Source organism: Magallana gigas, chromosome 3 (assembly GCF_963853765.1).
Source record: "Magallana gigas chromosome 3, xbMagGiga1.1, whole genome shotgun sequence".
Taxonomy (NCBI): domain Eukaryota; kingdom Metazoa; phylum Mollusca; class Bivalvia; order Ostreida; family Ostreidae; genus Magallana; species Magallana gigas.
In genome coordinates, this window is record NC_088855.1 from 25,321,503 (window position 1) to 25,334,481 (window position 12,979).

At 33.2% G+C, this 12,979-nt stretch overlaps 2 protein-coding genes across 4 annotated transcripts in view; one reads left to right on the forward strand and one right to left on the reverse strand.

Annotated features, from left to right (window-relative positions):
* Positions 1-12,979, reverse strand: part of LOC117692916 (N-acetylglucosaminyl-phosphatidylinositol de-N-acetylase) — a 149,123-nt gene that overhangs the window by 112,214 nt on the left and 23,930 nt on the right. The window lies entirely within an intron of this gene.
* On the forward strand, positions 455-9,256 carry LOC117689115 (uncharacterized). Of its 3 annotated transcripts, none has more exons than XM_066079065.1 (6): positions 455-567; positions 1,075-1,127; positions 1,615-1,686; positions 2,222-2,290; positions 4,523-4,738; positions 6,715-9,256. In XM_066079065.1, exons 1-6 carry the CDS (start codon positions 516-518, stop codon positions 6,802-6,804), a joined length of 552 nt encoding a protein of 183 aa, XP_065935137.1. In that variant the 5' UTR covers positions 455-515; the 3' UTR covers positions 6,805-9,256. The 3 variants fall into 3 exon arrangements, with proteins under 3 accessions (XP_065935137.1, XP_065935138.1, XP_065935136.1); XM_066079066.1 differs by having other exon boundaries at positions 2,225-2,290; XM_066079064.1 differs by lacking the exons at positions 455-567; positions 1,075-1,127; positions 1,615-1,686; positions 2,222-2,290; positions 4,523-4,738 and adding exons at positions 4,771-5,675; positions 5,811-6,090; positions 6,331-6,526.

Sequence of the window (12,979 nt, forward strand, 5' to 3'; positions counted from 1 at the left end):
TCGATATACGATTAAATTAAATTTTAAAATCTAACCAAAAAAATGTAAAATTAATAAGACTTATTTACTTAAATTTAATATTTTACTTTATAAATATTTAGGATGTATATTTTTATTTTCAATATCATTTTATCTTTTTATCCTATCAACCCGTTAAAAATTCATTCAAATTTTAAAAGTGGCTTAATCGCTCATATTACGAAAAATCACGTCTTTATAATTGCTGTAACAAGCGTCATTGTTTTGATAAAATTTTTATAATTTGTTCGGAAATTGATTTCAACCAGCTCTGTAGACCGACTAGTTGTAGCCTTATAAAAACACAAAAGAAAATCAGTTCTCTTAATTAAAACACAAAGGAAATAGGTACTCATAATTAAAATTGTATGATTCTTCACATCGCACAGGTTTTTTTAAGTTTTAAACTAAGTGTTGCCCTGAAAAGATCATCCTGCTCACACCCGAATCACAGTACAACGGCAAAGGCAGAGGTTGGGAGGAGCATTACTTTGTCTATGTCTCGGCACCTTCATACAGTATATGGATATATTGTCCCTATTGGCTCAGGTATATATATGTATTGTATTTGTGTAGTGGAAGTTGCATATATCATGTCAATGAATAGATTTTGCATACATGTTAAAAATGCAGACACATATCAATTTATATAATATTGAGAACAGGATAGATTTCAGAATTAACATAGGCACTAGGCAGGGATCGACATAATTAACAATCTCTGTTATTTATGTCTCTGACATAGGCACTAAAACCCATCTTAATCAATGTATAAAATGTTTATTCTATAACATTTTATACATGTAGTAGGTTATATGGAGATAAAAAAAAATGTTATATTGATTTAAATAGGGAGCACCTATAATTATGTGCGAAATGCCACAATTAATATATTCAGAGACATAAATAACATTTATTATGTTATTTATGTCTCTGAGATATCACTCTTGTATCTTTATTGAATGCCTTTTAAAAAATTCTATTAAATTAACTCACAATAAAGGAACATATTTTAGCTTCTATGTCTTTTATGCATAATTTAAAATACATTTTTAGGCTTGTGCAGTAGATGTAGAAAAAATGTAACCCAGGAAATGAAATGGTGCGAGGTAAGAAATAATTTTTATGTTTTATTTTAAAACAAATAAAACAATGAATTGAATGCTATTAAATAACTTATACATGTATGATATACATGATTGATTATGGGAATAGATGAGCACACACACACCACATATAAAAAACTTATTTCTGTATGCTATTTTAAAGTACATAATACCTAGTATATAAAACTCTAAAAATAATTTGGCTGCATTTTTAACAAAATGTATTTAAATTTGCTTAGAATAAAGGCAATGTATTTATCTGTTTGATCATGTCTATAATCAATATGATTATGATATTGACTTTATCGGAATCGCACGTCATACACAAATTAAACTAAAAACAATCGGGATCGGCATTTATAAAATAAAGAATTTATATCGCTGCATGGCCAAGTTAGAGTTCAAATGCATTTGTGTCTCGTTTTACTGATTATTTTGGAGTAACAAACTATTTTGTCAAGCTAAATTTTAATATATGACATAATTTCAGTGCTGTAAAGATGCATCTTCTGCTCAAATTTGCAAAAATACCTCGGATGACACCCCTGAAGCAACCTTACAGGTAATGTTATCAATTTGTCTCTCACTAGTCTTCAAACAGTTTTATTTTATGCACTAATTTCATGTGCTTATAAAATATGAGGCTAATTGTAATAAAATCCTGAAGATAGTTGTGTGTACAACTTGTCAGAAACTTTCTAAAGTTTGTTTTAATGATGCATAAAAGTACAGTAAATCGATCAACTCTCAAATTTGGACAAAGTCAAATGATTTTGTTTTCAAATGATTTTGTTTTGTTTATACATTTCCATGTCACATGCACATTGTACATATGTTTCTTCTTTAACCTGTTATAAACCTTCTTTTTTTTAAAATTTGAATATTTCTGAATTTATCTCTTTGAAAAGAGATGAATATTGCTTGGGTAATTTGAAAAAATATTATAAATTTTTGGAGAATTGATTGGGATGAAAAATTATTTACAGAAATACTGTAATGAGCAAAGAATTGGACCAAACAGTTTTTAAAAAATTGCATTTTAAAATAAAACCTGTATGAGTTTGATCTTTTACTTATAAACATATATACATTTTCAGCAGTCCAGGAACCTCCAAACAAGGACAGAGAATTATGCTGAACAGTGCCATTCAGAGACTTTGTCACAGGTATTTGCTTTGATACTTGATTCCCTAAAAATTGTATCCTCCTAGCCGGCACCCAATAGGGATCAGTCTGTCTGTCCGTCCATCCATCTGTCTTTCTGGTATCACTTATCTGGGGCATATTTTCTCTTCCCTTGGCCCAATCTGGCAAATACTTCACAGACAAAGTGCCTTCTGGTAAAGGTTGACTTGTGTAGTGACCTTGAATCAAGTTTTTATATCAACCTTAAGGGACTAGCAGACCTTTATTTGTCAAAATCCTTGTCTTGACTTTGCTCTCTCTCTCTCTCTCTCTCTCTCTCTCTCTCTCTCTCTCTCTCTCTCTGACCCAATGAATCTCAGACTAGACCAGAAGACTGCCAGTAGGTATTGGCTGTGAGGTGAGCTGAAATGGTGTTAATACTCACTAGACTTGTCAAGCAAATAAACTATATCAAGTTATGCTAAATCACACAATCATCATAATTATAGAAGCTTTATTTTTTTCATATGGCTTAAATACACCTCTCGCAACAACTTGCATATAGAATTTTGTTGTTAAAGATGTGCATGTGATGTGATGATATTTCGGAACTTGTGCTTCTTTATGAAATTAAATTATGTGCAGTATTTATACATTACCACTTACCAGACATTCATTTTGTGTACAATAAATGTCAATTAATGTGGGAGAGTGGGGTATGTGAGCGTGGCCACTTTTTAGCTAGCTTTTATGATCACTTTTAGTCCAGCGTCCATCTGTCTGTTTGTATGTACGTTAACTTTCTACATTTTTGACTTCTTCTCCAGAACCACTATTAAAATTTGTTAAAATGGAGGGCCACTTCATTCAAGGGGAGATAATTAAAAATCATTGAAAATTTGTTGGTATTTTTTAAAAATCTTCTCAAAAACCATTTGGCCAAAAAGGTGAAACTTGTGTGGAAGCATCCTCAGGTAGTGTAGATTCAAATTTGTTCAAATCATGATTTCCAGGGGTAGGGTGGGGCCACAATGGGGATGTTGAATTTTTACATAGGAATGTAGAAGGAAAATTCTTCTTCTCAGAAACTGATCAGCCAGAAAAGCTATTAATCGTTTGAAAGCATCCTCAGATAGGGTAGATTCAAGTTGGTTCAAATCGTAATCCCTGTGGGTAGGGTGGGGCCACAATAGGGGGGGATGTCAAATTTTTACTTAGGAATATATAGAGAAAAATCTTTAAAAATCATCTTTTATTTTAACACAATTTTTCTAGAAAAGCTCTTACTTTAGTCAGTTCAGATAGTGTAGATTAAAATTTGTCAAAATCATGATTTTCATATAATATGATAAAGGTGGTCTCATAATGGTGATACATCGTCTCGGTGAGCTTTGTAATCTGTGATTACCTATGTTTTAAAATTGTTTTGACTCTGGCTCCTGAACAATTCTTGGGCCTCACATAATCCATAAATAAACAGTTGTTTAAGTCTGATCATCTATTCGAGAACTGCAATGCTCAATACTAGTATATGATATGACTGTAAATTTTGTTAAAAATAATGTAGTAGTGAGTGGGAATGAAACCTTAGCATAATGTTTCAATAATTTTCAAACATCCCTTGCATATTTATTTTTTTAACCGGGTTTTCCAACGAAAAAATCTGGTTATTAAAATGGTGAAGAATGGCGAGCGGGCGGCTGCCAAAAGGATACCTCATTGTACGGATAACTCTTCCTACAGTTTTCAAGATAGGAAGTTGTTCTTTTGCAGATCAATTGTACATATATCAGAGGTGTGCATATTGCTAGGATTTTGATTTCCGATAATTTATGAAAAAAAATACCAGCTTAAGTTTTGAACTTAGTCATTTTTGGGCAAAATATTGCATATAGGGTACCCTCATTGTACAGATAACTCCTCCTACAGTTCTCAAGATAGGTAATTGTTCTTTTGCAGATCAATTGAACATATATTAGAAGTGTGCATATTGCTAGGATTTTGATTTCCGATAATTTATGAAAAAAATACCAGCTTTTGAACTTAGTCATTTTTTGGCAAAATATTGCATATAGGGTACTCCATTTCACTGGATACGGGTTGACTTGGATTATGGATACACTTCACATAAAAGAAAACCTGGTTTGCTGTCACATTGACAGCTTTTCACTTGTATTTAGTTGTACAGCTTCTAAACCCCAACCTCCCTCAAAATCTTAAAATTCACTTGATGGAAAATTGTTTTTACTAATCATTTCAATTTTTTTTCACAGACAGATGAATCGACAACATATACTTTGTCACAAGAATCTAGCTGGAGCACTTCCTTAGAAGGACAAATACACCTCACAGATGGGATAGAAAATCTGAACAACACCTTGATGTCTCAAAGTGGTGGCCAAGTAAGCCCAATAAAGTTTCAGCTGAAAACTCCATTGAGGGAGGTCCAGTCTAGCACAAGAAGATATTTAAAAAGGAAGGCCAAGGAGGTAGTGCATACAGTTCTCAATCATTTGGCTCCAGGACAATCCAGTGATATGTTCCAGTTACTTTATGAAGACAACTGTTATGAGGATACAGAGCAAAGTGATAAAACAGAACTTGAAATCACTGATACAATTCTTCAACTCTATTGTGAAGCTGAAAACAATGCTCTCAAACGTCAACTTCTGTCCCTGCTGTCCTTGCCGAATGCACATAGTAAATCAAAACTTCAGAAACTCATTCCAGGACTTACAAAGTGGGAAATTGATCAAAGTCGAGCACATGCTGCATCTCATGGAGCAGGTTCTTTACCAGGACCTATGGAACCAGGATACCGGCATCGCATGAACAAAGAAAAGCTGGAGCATGCTTTATCTTTTTTCTTGGATCCAAAATTTCATCAAATTTGTTCATATGGAACAAAAGATTTGCATTGTGACAATGGACAGACTGTCACCATACCCCAAGTAGTGAGAACAACATGCCACTCCTCTCTCCTACAAATGTACAAGTCATACTGCTCTGAAACAGGTTTTGTTCCTTTGTCAGATTCTACTCTCTACAAAATTCTGTCTACATGCTCTGCAAGTAAGAGAACCAACCTAACAGGTCTAGACAACATTGCCACTGATGGTGCTGCAGCTGTAGATGACCTAATAAAAATGTGTGACCAATTAAAAGGATTAGGATCTGAAACAAATACAGTTGCCAATCTCACCACTGCCTTAAAATCCCTAAAGATGTACCTCAAGTCAGAATATAAATTTAGCGTGGGACTATCTAGTGGATGCCAAGATCATTGTTTGAAGTTTGCTTTGAGTCACCCAACCAATGTGCTGTTGCAGGAAGAATGTGATCATTCCCATGAAGAAATTTGTGGAAAATGCAACATCCTCAATGAAATAAACAGTGCCTTGTTTAATGAAATCCAAAAAATCAGAAGTAAGTAATTTTTTTTTGCAGAGCAATATTTCAATTTTTTTAACAATTTTTTAGAATTAGAGCTTAGCTATTTTATATTCGCAACAAAGCACTTCATTTAACATGTATTTTAACATTCCCATTTTTTGTTCACAGCATCTGACATAGCAGAAGAGTTAGCATTAACAGCAGAGAAAGCTCTTGAGAAAATATCAGATTGGAAAGCCCACATACTAAGGACTCAGAACCAAGAAGAGGGTATAGATATAGAGCATTAGAAGAGCTGCAGCCACACCAACTTCTGATTATTATGGACTGGGCAATGAAGTTCCTTCCTGCACTTTATAGAGAAAAGCAGTCAGATTTTTTTGGACAAAAAGGCATGAGCTGGCATGTTTCTGTTGCTATATTTAGAGCAGAAGATGGATCTTTGAAGGTACCTTTCAAGATATTATTCAGACAATGTCACACATTTTTAATAAATCAATGATATAAAGATTGAGAACTCTATATACACATGATATACATAAGACATTGACTAATTGGACGCATTTGAATATGATGGAATTAGATTGTCTTTTAATTTGATAGAGAGAAAACAATCTGTAGTAGTATACAGCATATTGATTATGCATGTATAGGTATGAAAATGATAAATCCAACTTTGCATTTATAGCACAAGACATTCAATCACATTTTTGGAGCAGTGAGGCAAGATTGGTTTGCTGTTGCATCAGCCATCGAGCACATCCTAAAGAGTATAAGAGTACAAATGCCTGGAATTGAAGAAGTTTTTTTACGAAGTGACAATGCAGGTTGCTATCACTGTGGGTGCCTGTGGCTGAGCATGCATGGAATTAGTGAAAGAACAGGTGAGATTTCAATTGCCTGAAATGATTTTTCTTTATTGTTATATTTGGGTATAAAAGGAAACCATGATATTTTTTGTTGTTTTATTTTAAACAAACATTGGTTTATGATTGCATCATAGATTTTTTTGGCAGAATTTGTGCAAATGATGAAAGTAGTGTTTATAAGGTTTTAATAACTTTTTTTTCAGGTATCAGCATTGTACGCTATGACTTCAGTGAACCTCAGGCAGGAAAAAGTTATTGCGATGCCAAAATTGCCCATATGCGATCCAAATTAAGGATGTTTGTTTCATCTGGAGAAAATGTAACAACACCATTTGACATGAAGAAGGCAATAATGGATGGAAGTGGTGTAGCAGGATGTCAATGTGCAGTTGTGGAAGTTGACAGGAAAAACCAGACAATGACTAGTCATTGCATCAAGGGAATCACCAACATTAATAATCTTGCCTTTGAAGGAGATGATATCATTGCCTGGCACAGTTTTAGTATTGGTATTGGTATCAAGATAAAAAGAGAAGATGTCTTGAAAAGTGAGCAGCTTGACACAGGACTCATCATACTGTCTGACTTTGAAGAACCATCAACAAACTATGGTGTGATCTCTCACATAAAAAACTGTTCAGTTACACCAACCAGTATTTTCCACTGTTCTGAATTCGGCTGTAATCAGCAGTTTTCCTCATACCAAATACTTCAAGAGCATATTCTTCTGGATAGACATGTTCAAGAGAAAACATCAACTTATGATGCTCTACGACATCATTGGTCCGAGTTGTGTAATTCCAATTTGTTCATTTCTAAACAGCTGGTGCAAATAGGCAGAGATCACCATACCCTTGTGAAGAATTCATCAGTAGAGAAGCTTCAAACAAGGATGGGCACTGAAAAAAACAAGGAAATTTGCACGCTTCTCTTCCAAAGTGAAAGATTTTCTCTATAGAGTTTTTCAAGAGGGCGAAGAATCAGGTAGGAAAGCAATTCCTGTTGAAGTATCTCAACGTATGAAATCTTTGCGAAACAGCACTGGAGAGAAGTTTTTCAATCCTGATGAATGGCTGCAGCCTTCTCAGATTAACTCCTTTTTTTCAAGACTTTCTCTGAATGCAAAAGCCAAGGATATCAAGGATGAACCAGAAGAAGATGACCATCTGCGAGAAATACTGCAGTCAATATATGAGGAAGAAGAAAGAGACAGCATTAGAGATGCCATGACCTTAGAACTTGACAGTCCAATATGATTGTTTAAACTTGTAAATGTAGAAATATTGGTGCTGTCTTTCAATGATTGTTAGTTTGTTTAAATAATGTCTGTATGTACATCTAACATGCATGGAATCATAAATGATATGTGGCAAAACCTAGGTGTATTTTTATATGTATTCTTTCAGCTTCTGTGGTTGTCATGGCAATAACAGTTCTGATAATGCATAGATATCTAAAAAGTAGATTTCAAAAGAAAGGAAATATACATGTGGGTTATTTTTTTGTATTAATTTTTATCAATTTTAAAGAATTAAAATGAAAAAAAGCTAAACTTTAATTTGCTCACAGTCATAATTACTAGCTAATAGACTCTTTGTTATTTTGAAATATTCCTTGTTGAAACATATTAGCACAGGACTTTACTTTGATTTATATATAGATATACACGTGAAAAGTCATTTCTGCTTCAACTCTTTCTGTAGTCATTATGCTGCCATGGTAACAGAAATTTACAATTTATCTAAATTTTGAATTCTGAGGATTGGCATTCTCAATTCTGTATATTTGAAATTAATGAATGTTTCGTTTAATATCTCAGTTTGATCTTTTAAATATTTGACAAAATTTTATTTTACTCAAATACAGATTTTGATGATATTTTTTGTTGCTAAGGTAAAAGAGTAATACTAAGATTCCAAATGCTTTAATTCAAGTTTAAGATATGTATTTTCCTTGCTACATGTATATGCTCAAAATTTTTTAAACTTGTGCGGCTAACTGAAATATGCTCCCAAAATGTAAAAATTTAAGTTGTATTTTTTAAGGCAATTTTTTGGATATTTTGTTGCCATAGTAACAGTTTGATAGTTAATAAGTCACCAGTTTTATCTGTATTTTGTCATTTTTAGGATGTGTACTTTCTATCTTATATGCTCTATTTCTTTTTAAACTTGTATTTATTATTAGCAGTATGTCCACAAAATGTAACAATTTTTGGTTTTTTGATGAAAATGATATTTTGGGAAATTTTATTGACATGGTTACCAAATGCTTTTTAAAAACCCATCGGTTTTATCTAAAGTTTTAAATGTTCAAGGTGTGTACTTTCTATTTTAGGTATTAAGATTTCTTTGACAAGTGTTATTTTTCCACAACATCTTTCCAAAATATGATGATAGGTAGTGTATATGTAAAATTTGAATTTTCATGTAGTTTCATCGCCATGGTAACACATTATGTATTTAAAAACCCATGAATTTTATCTTAAAAGTGTTTTGTAAGGGATGTGTACTTTTTATCCTCTGTGCTCAAAATTTTGGCACATGTGGCATTTTTACGTATTATGCCCTTGAAAATGTTTGATTCTGAGGAAAAACCTTAATGACGATTTCTTAAAAAACAACATGTTTTTAACTTATTTTTACCATTTGTTGGAAAGGTAGAATAATATTGTTATTATGATTAACAGTGAATATATTGGGCCATATTTACAGAAACAAAAATAAAATTTGTATAGTTTTGTTTAATTTTTTTTTTTTAATTGCCGAAAGTAAGAGATTAATTCAAAATAGTATGTGTTTGGTGTTTGCTGTTCAGGTACATTTACATGGTGCCACGTTACCATGGCAACAAAGGTTGAACAAAAAAGTCATCTCCAATGATGTTCTGGTGGTCCATAAAACTTCATATTAAAATTTCATAGAAATCTGAGTTGGTCATGAATCACCCCCTGCCTGGTTCTTACAAATAGCTGAACTTAAATACATGAGAGCATAAAGGTACATTTTCTCCCTCCACTTCTTACTAGTTATTGTATTTTATTTTTAAAAATCCTATATGTGAAAGAAGAAAAGTGTACCTCAATGCACCAGAATAAATGCGTTCGATTCCTCAAATTAAAAACATTGAAAAATTTAATTGGCCTTCTCCATTATAAACGATTGCCATTTACCAGGCATGAATTCATTTCGTATGACGTTTCATATCCTTACTCACTTGATTGAGGAATAAACTTGACTGAAAAATGTTGTCACATATGTTAAAGAGCGGTAATTCAAATCAGTGTATTGGCAGGCATGTCGCTCTATTGTACCAAGGTCCACCCATTATTTTCATCTTTATTAAAAAACAACAAATGTCTACAAACAAAGATGATTTTCCGTTGCAATAATTTTTTAAGAACAGCAATAATGCTTTTATTCTCATAATAATAATGTGTCAGGACTATGGAAACTGTTTAAAAGGCGTAGTTTTCATATACTTGTGTTCGAAAAACTATCAAAAAGAAGATGGGGGAATAAGATGGTACAACTGCCCAAAGTGTGTTGTTTAAATGCTTTATGAGACGTTGGCCACGAATTTACGACTTGTATTATTTTTCTAAAACGTTCAATTGTTGGGCTACAAAATGACATTTTTAAAGTATAGTGGGTCATCTCTCCACATTTTTGTTGATTAAAATCAGTGTAAATTCCATTAAACCTCATTTAGACTATACCAAAAATATGGAGCTCAGACCCACTCTATAAAAGAAAAGGCATTGAAGTTATGAAAATGTTACAAACCGATGTTACGTTAAAATTACATTGTTTTTAATTATTTTTAAAACAATTATTAGATTTAATGATATTTTAATTTTGCAGTATCTAATCATTCCTCATGATGCATGGGCATTTTGCACGCCTTATTCACCTATCTTCTTTGTGTAGATTTTATGCAATTCATCATTGAAGAAGGTGCAACAGAAAGTAGTTAGAGCATATCATCCTTTTGGCAAGACATTTCTATTGATCAATCAAAATTTCAGCGTCAATTGTAGAATTATAGGCAAGATACATAACTTGTTATTTCCTATTCAGAATGAACAAAAGCATGGCCTCAGTTCTGTAAGGAAAGCCCTGTATCTTGCCTATAATTCGAAACTTGACACAGCTGAATATGGTTAGTAAAGAGAAAATTGTAAACAATTAAAACAAAAGAAACATGCACTAATTAAAAACAAAGTAAGAGCACAATTTAATTTTCATAATATATTTATACCTATATATTTCTAGCAGCAAAAACAATCTCCATTTAGACTGAAAATGCAGAGCATCTTAACAAAACATGTTTCATTATAATCAACCATAACGTAGAGATCGTACCGAATTACCAATAGAATGTATAGTATATGTAGTTAGTGCATCAGATTTTGCTCATTTTGCGCAGGTAAACAATTAACTGTCTGATGTACCGAGGTTTATATTTATTCTGCAATTTATATTCGCCTTCTCATAAGGATGCTTTGTGCCAAATTTGGTTGAAATTGGCCCAGCCGTCTTAGAGAAGTTCAAAATGTAAAAAGTTTACAGACGGACGGACAGACGGATGGACAGATGGATGGACAGATGGACGACAGACAAAATGTGATCAGAATAGCTCACTTGAGCTTTCAGCTCAGGTGAGCTAAAAAGTACCATATTGTTAAAAAAAATACTGGTATGGTATTACGGTATACCATTTTATTTTTATTAGTATCCAACCCTATGCCTTTTGGAAGTATATATGCACCAAATGATATCTTACCAAATGTGGCTGTAAGTAGTACATGACTGGAAGAATAATTTTCTCCACATTTTTTAATTTCCATGGGTGTTCAGGATGATCTTGTAGGTCACTGCAATTGTAATTTCATGATGAATAATATATCAGAATTCACAAGGATATCCTACCCGTTTATTGTACAGTTGTGAAGTTTGGGGTATGAAAAATAAGATGTCATTGAATGTGCACACTTGAAATGATATCCACTATTTACATCCACTAAGAATGGTACCCAAAATTTACATCCACTAGGTATGGTACCAAATGTTTAAAGCATCCAAAACCTATGGCTCAGATTCAGCATCCAAGCCTGTCAAGTGATTAAGTATAATAGAACACACCAATATAAGTTTGGTGAAATTAGGACCAGTAGTAAGCAATATATAGTCTTTAAAGGGCACCTGCACCAAAAGCCCTAACCTCCTCCAGCATCTAATACCTTTGGCTCAGATTCAGGATTCAAGCCTTTCAAGTGCATAAGTGTCATCAGATGCACCATCAATGCAAGTTGGGTGAAGATAGGACCAGTAATAACTTAGATGTGACTATCAAAGGGTACCTGCTCCCAAAACTTTACCCTGCTCCAAAAACCTTAACTTCTTCAAGTTTTTGAAATTCATGGCCCAGATTCAACATCTCAGTCTTTTAAGTCAGTAAGTAGGCCCAGGTACACCATCCATGCAAGTATGGTGAACATAAGTTATAACTTAGATTCAGGACTTGCTCCAAAAACTTTAAATAGGTCTGGACGCTGACGCTGGGGCTATAATATAAGCTCCCACCAACTTGGTCTCGGTGAGCAAAAAAATTCCTTCTGTGTAACTTGCTGATCATCAAAAATAATATTTTAAGGTGGGTCGCGGGTTTGCTTTTTTCATTAAATTATGTACTCAATTTAGACAACTCGAGAGGTTGTTTTTGTGCACATTTGTTTATGACGTTTTAACGGAGACGTCTCAAAGTTTCACCCTTCACATTTTCTATTGTCAAATGCTCTTAGTTATAATATATAGTAATTCGATTTAGGTCTATAGTGTAAACACTGTAGTAGTAATTCATACCAAGTCTTAGTTTTCATGCAAGAATCGTAAGTTAGAAATGCAGATTGGAAGCAATACATCAGTCTGGGCGGACTCCGAAAACGGAGTTAATGGAAGTGATTTCTCAAAAGTAAAAATACTCCGAAAAAGGAGTTCGGCACATGCACAGTTCATCAAAATATCACATTTTTACGTAAAAACAGGGCACTCAGGAAAATTGATCATACAATGCGGATTATTCATATGCATGCAGGTCTGAAAATACGTTTAAATGCTTTATAAGACATGTTGTGACAGAATGTATTTGGCAAAAATATATGTTCGTTTGGCAAATCAAAGTTGGTCAATTCTGTTGACGATGTCAATAAAAGTGAATAAACTACTGTTTTTTTATGATTTCACTATGATTAAAGAATATTTTTGTGCTGGGGTGTGAAATAAACTATTACTGTGAGTTTTATATCCCGTTTGTAGTCATAACACCGTTCTTTTGATCACGCATTGACTCGCTCAGTCGGCACTTATCATCGTAATTAGTCGGTATTTAAACAAATGTTAAAAAAAAACACATCAACATTATTAAAAGCTTGAATACTTACACGAGTGCAACATTTAAATTTCCATC

Excerpts from the sequence above, each read along its gene's own strand:
- LOC117689115 (XM_066079064.1), top strand. The coding sequence starts at position 5,965 with ATGGACTGGGCAATGAAGTTCCTTCCTGCACTTTATAGAGAAAAGCAG. Across the intron at positions 6,091-6,330 it reads CAGAAGATGGATCTTTGAAG|CACAAGACATTCAATCACAT; the intron begins GTACCTTTCAAG and ends TTGCATTTATAG. Across the intron at positions 6,527-6,714 it reads TGGAATTAGTGAAAGAACAG|GTATCAGCATTGTACGCTAT; the intron begins GTGAGATTTCAA and ends CTTTTTTTTCAG.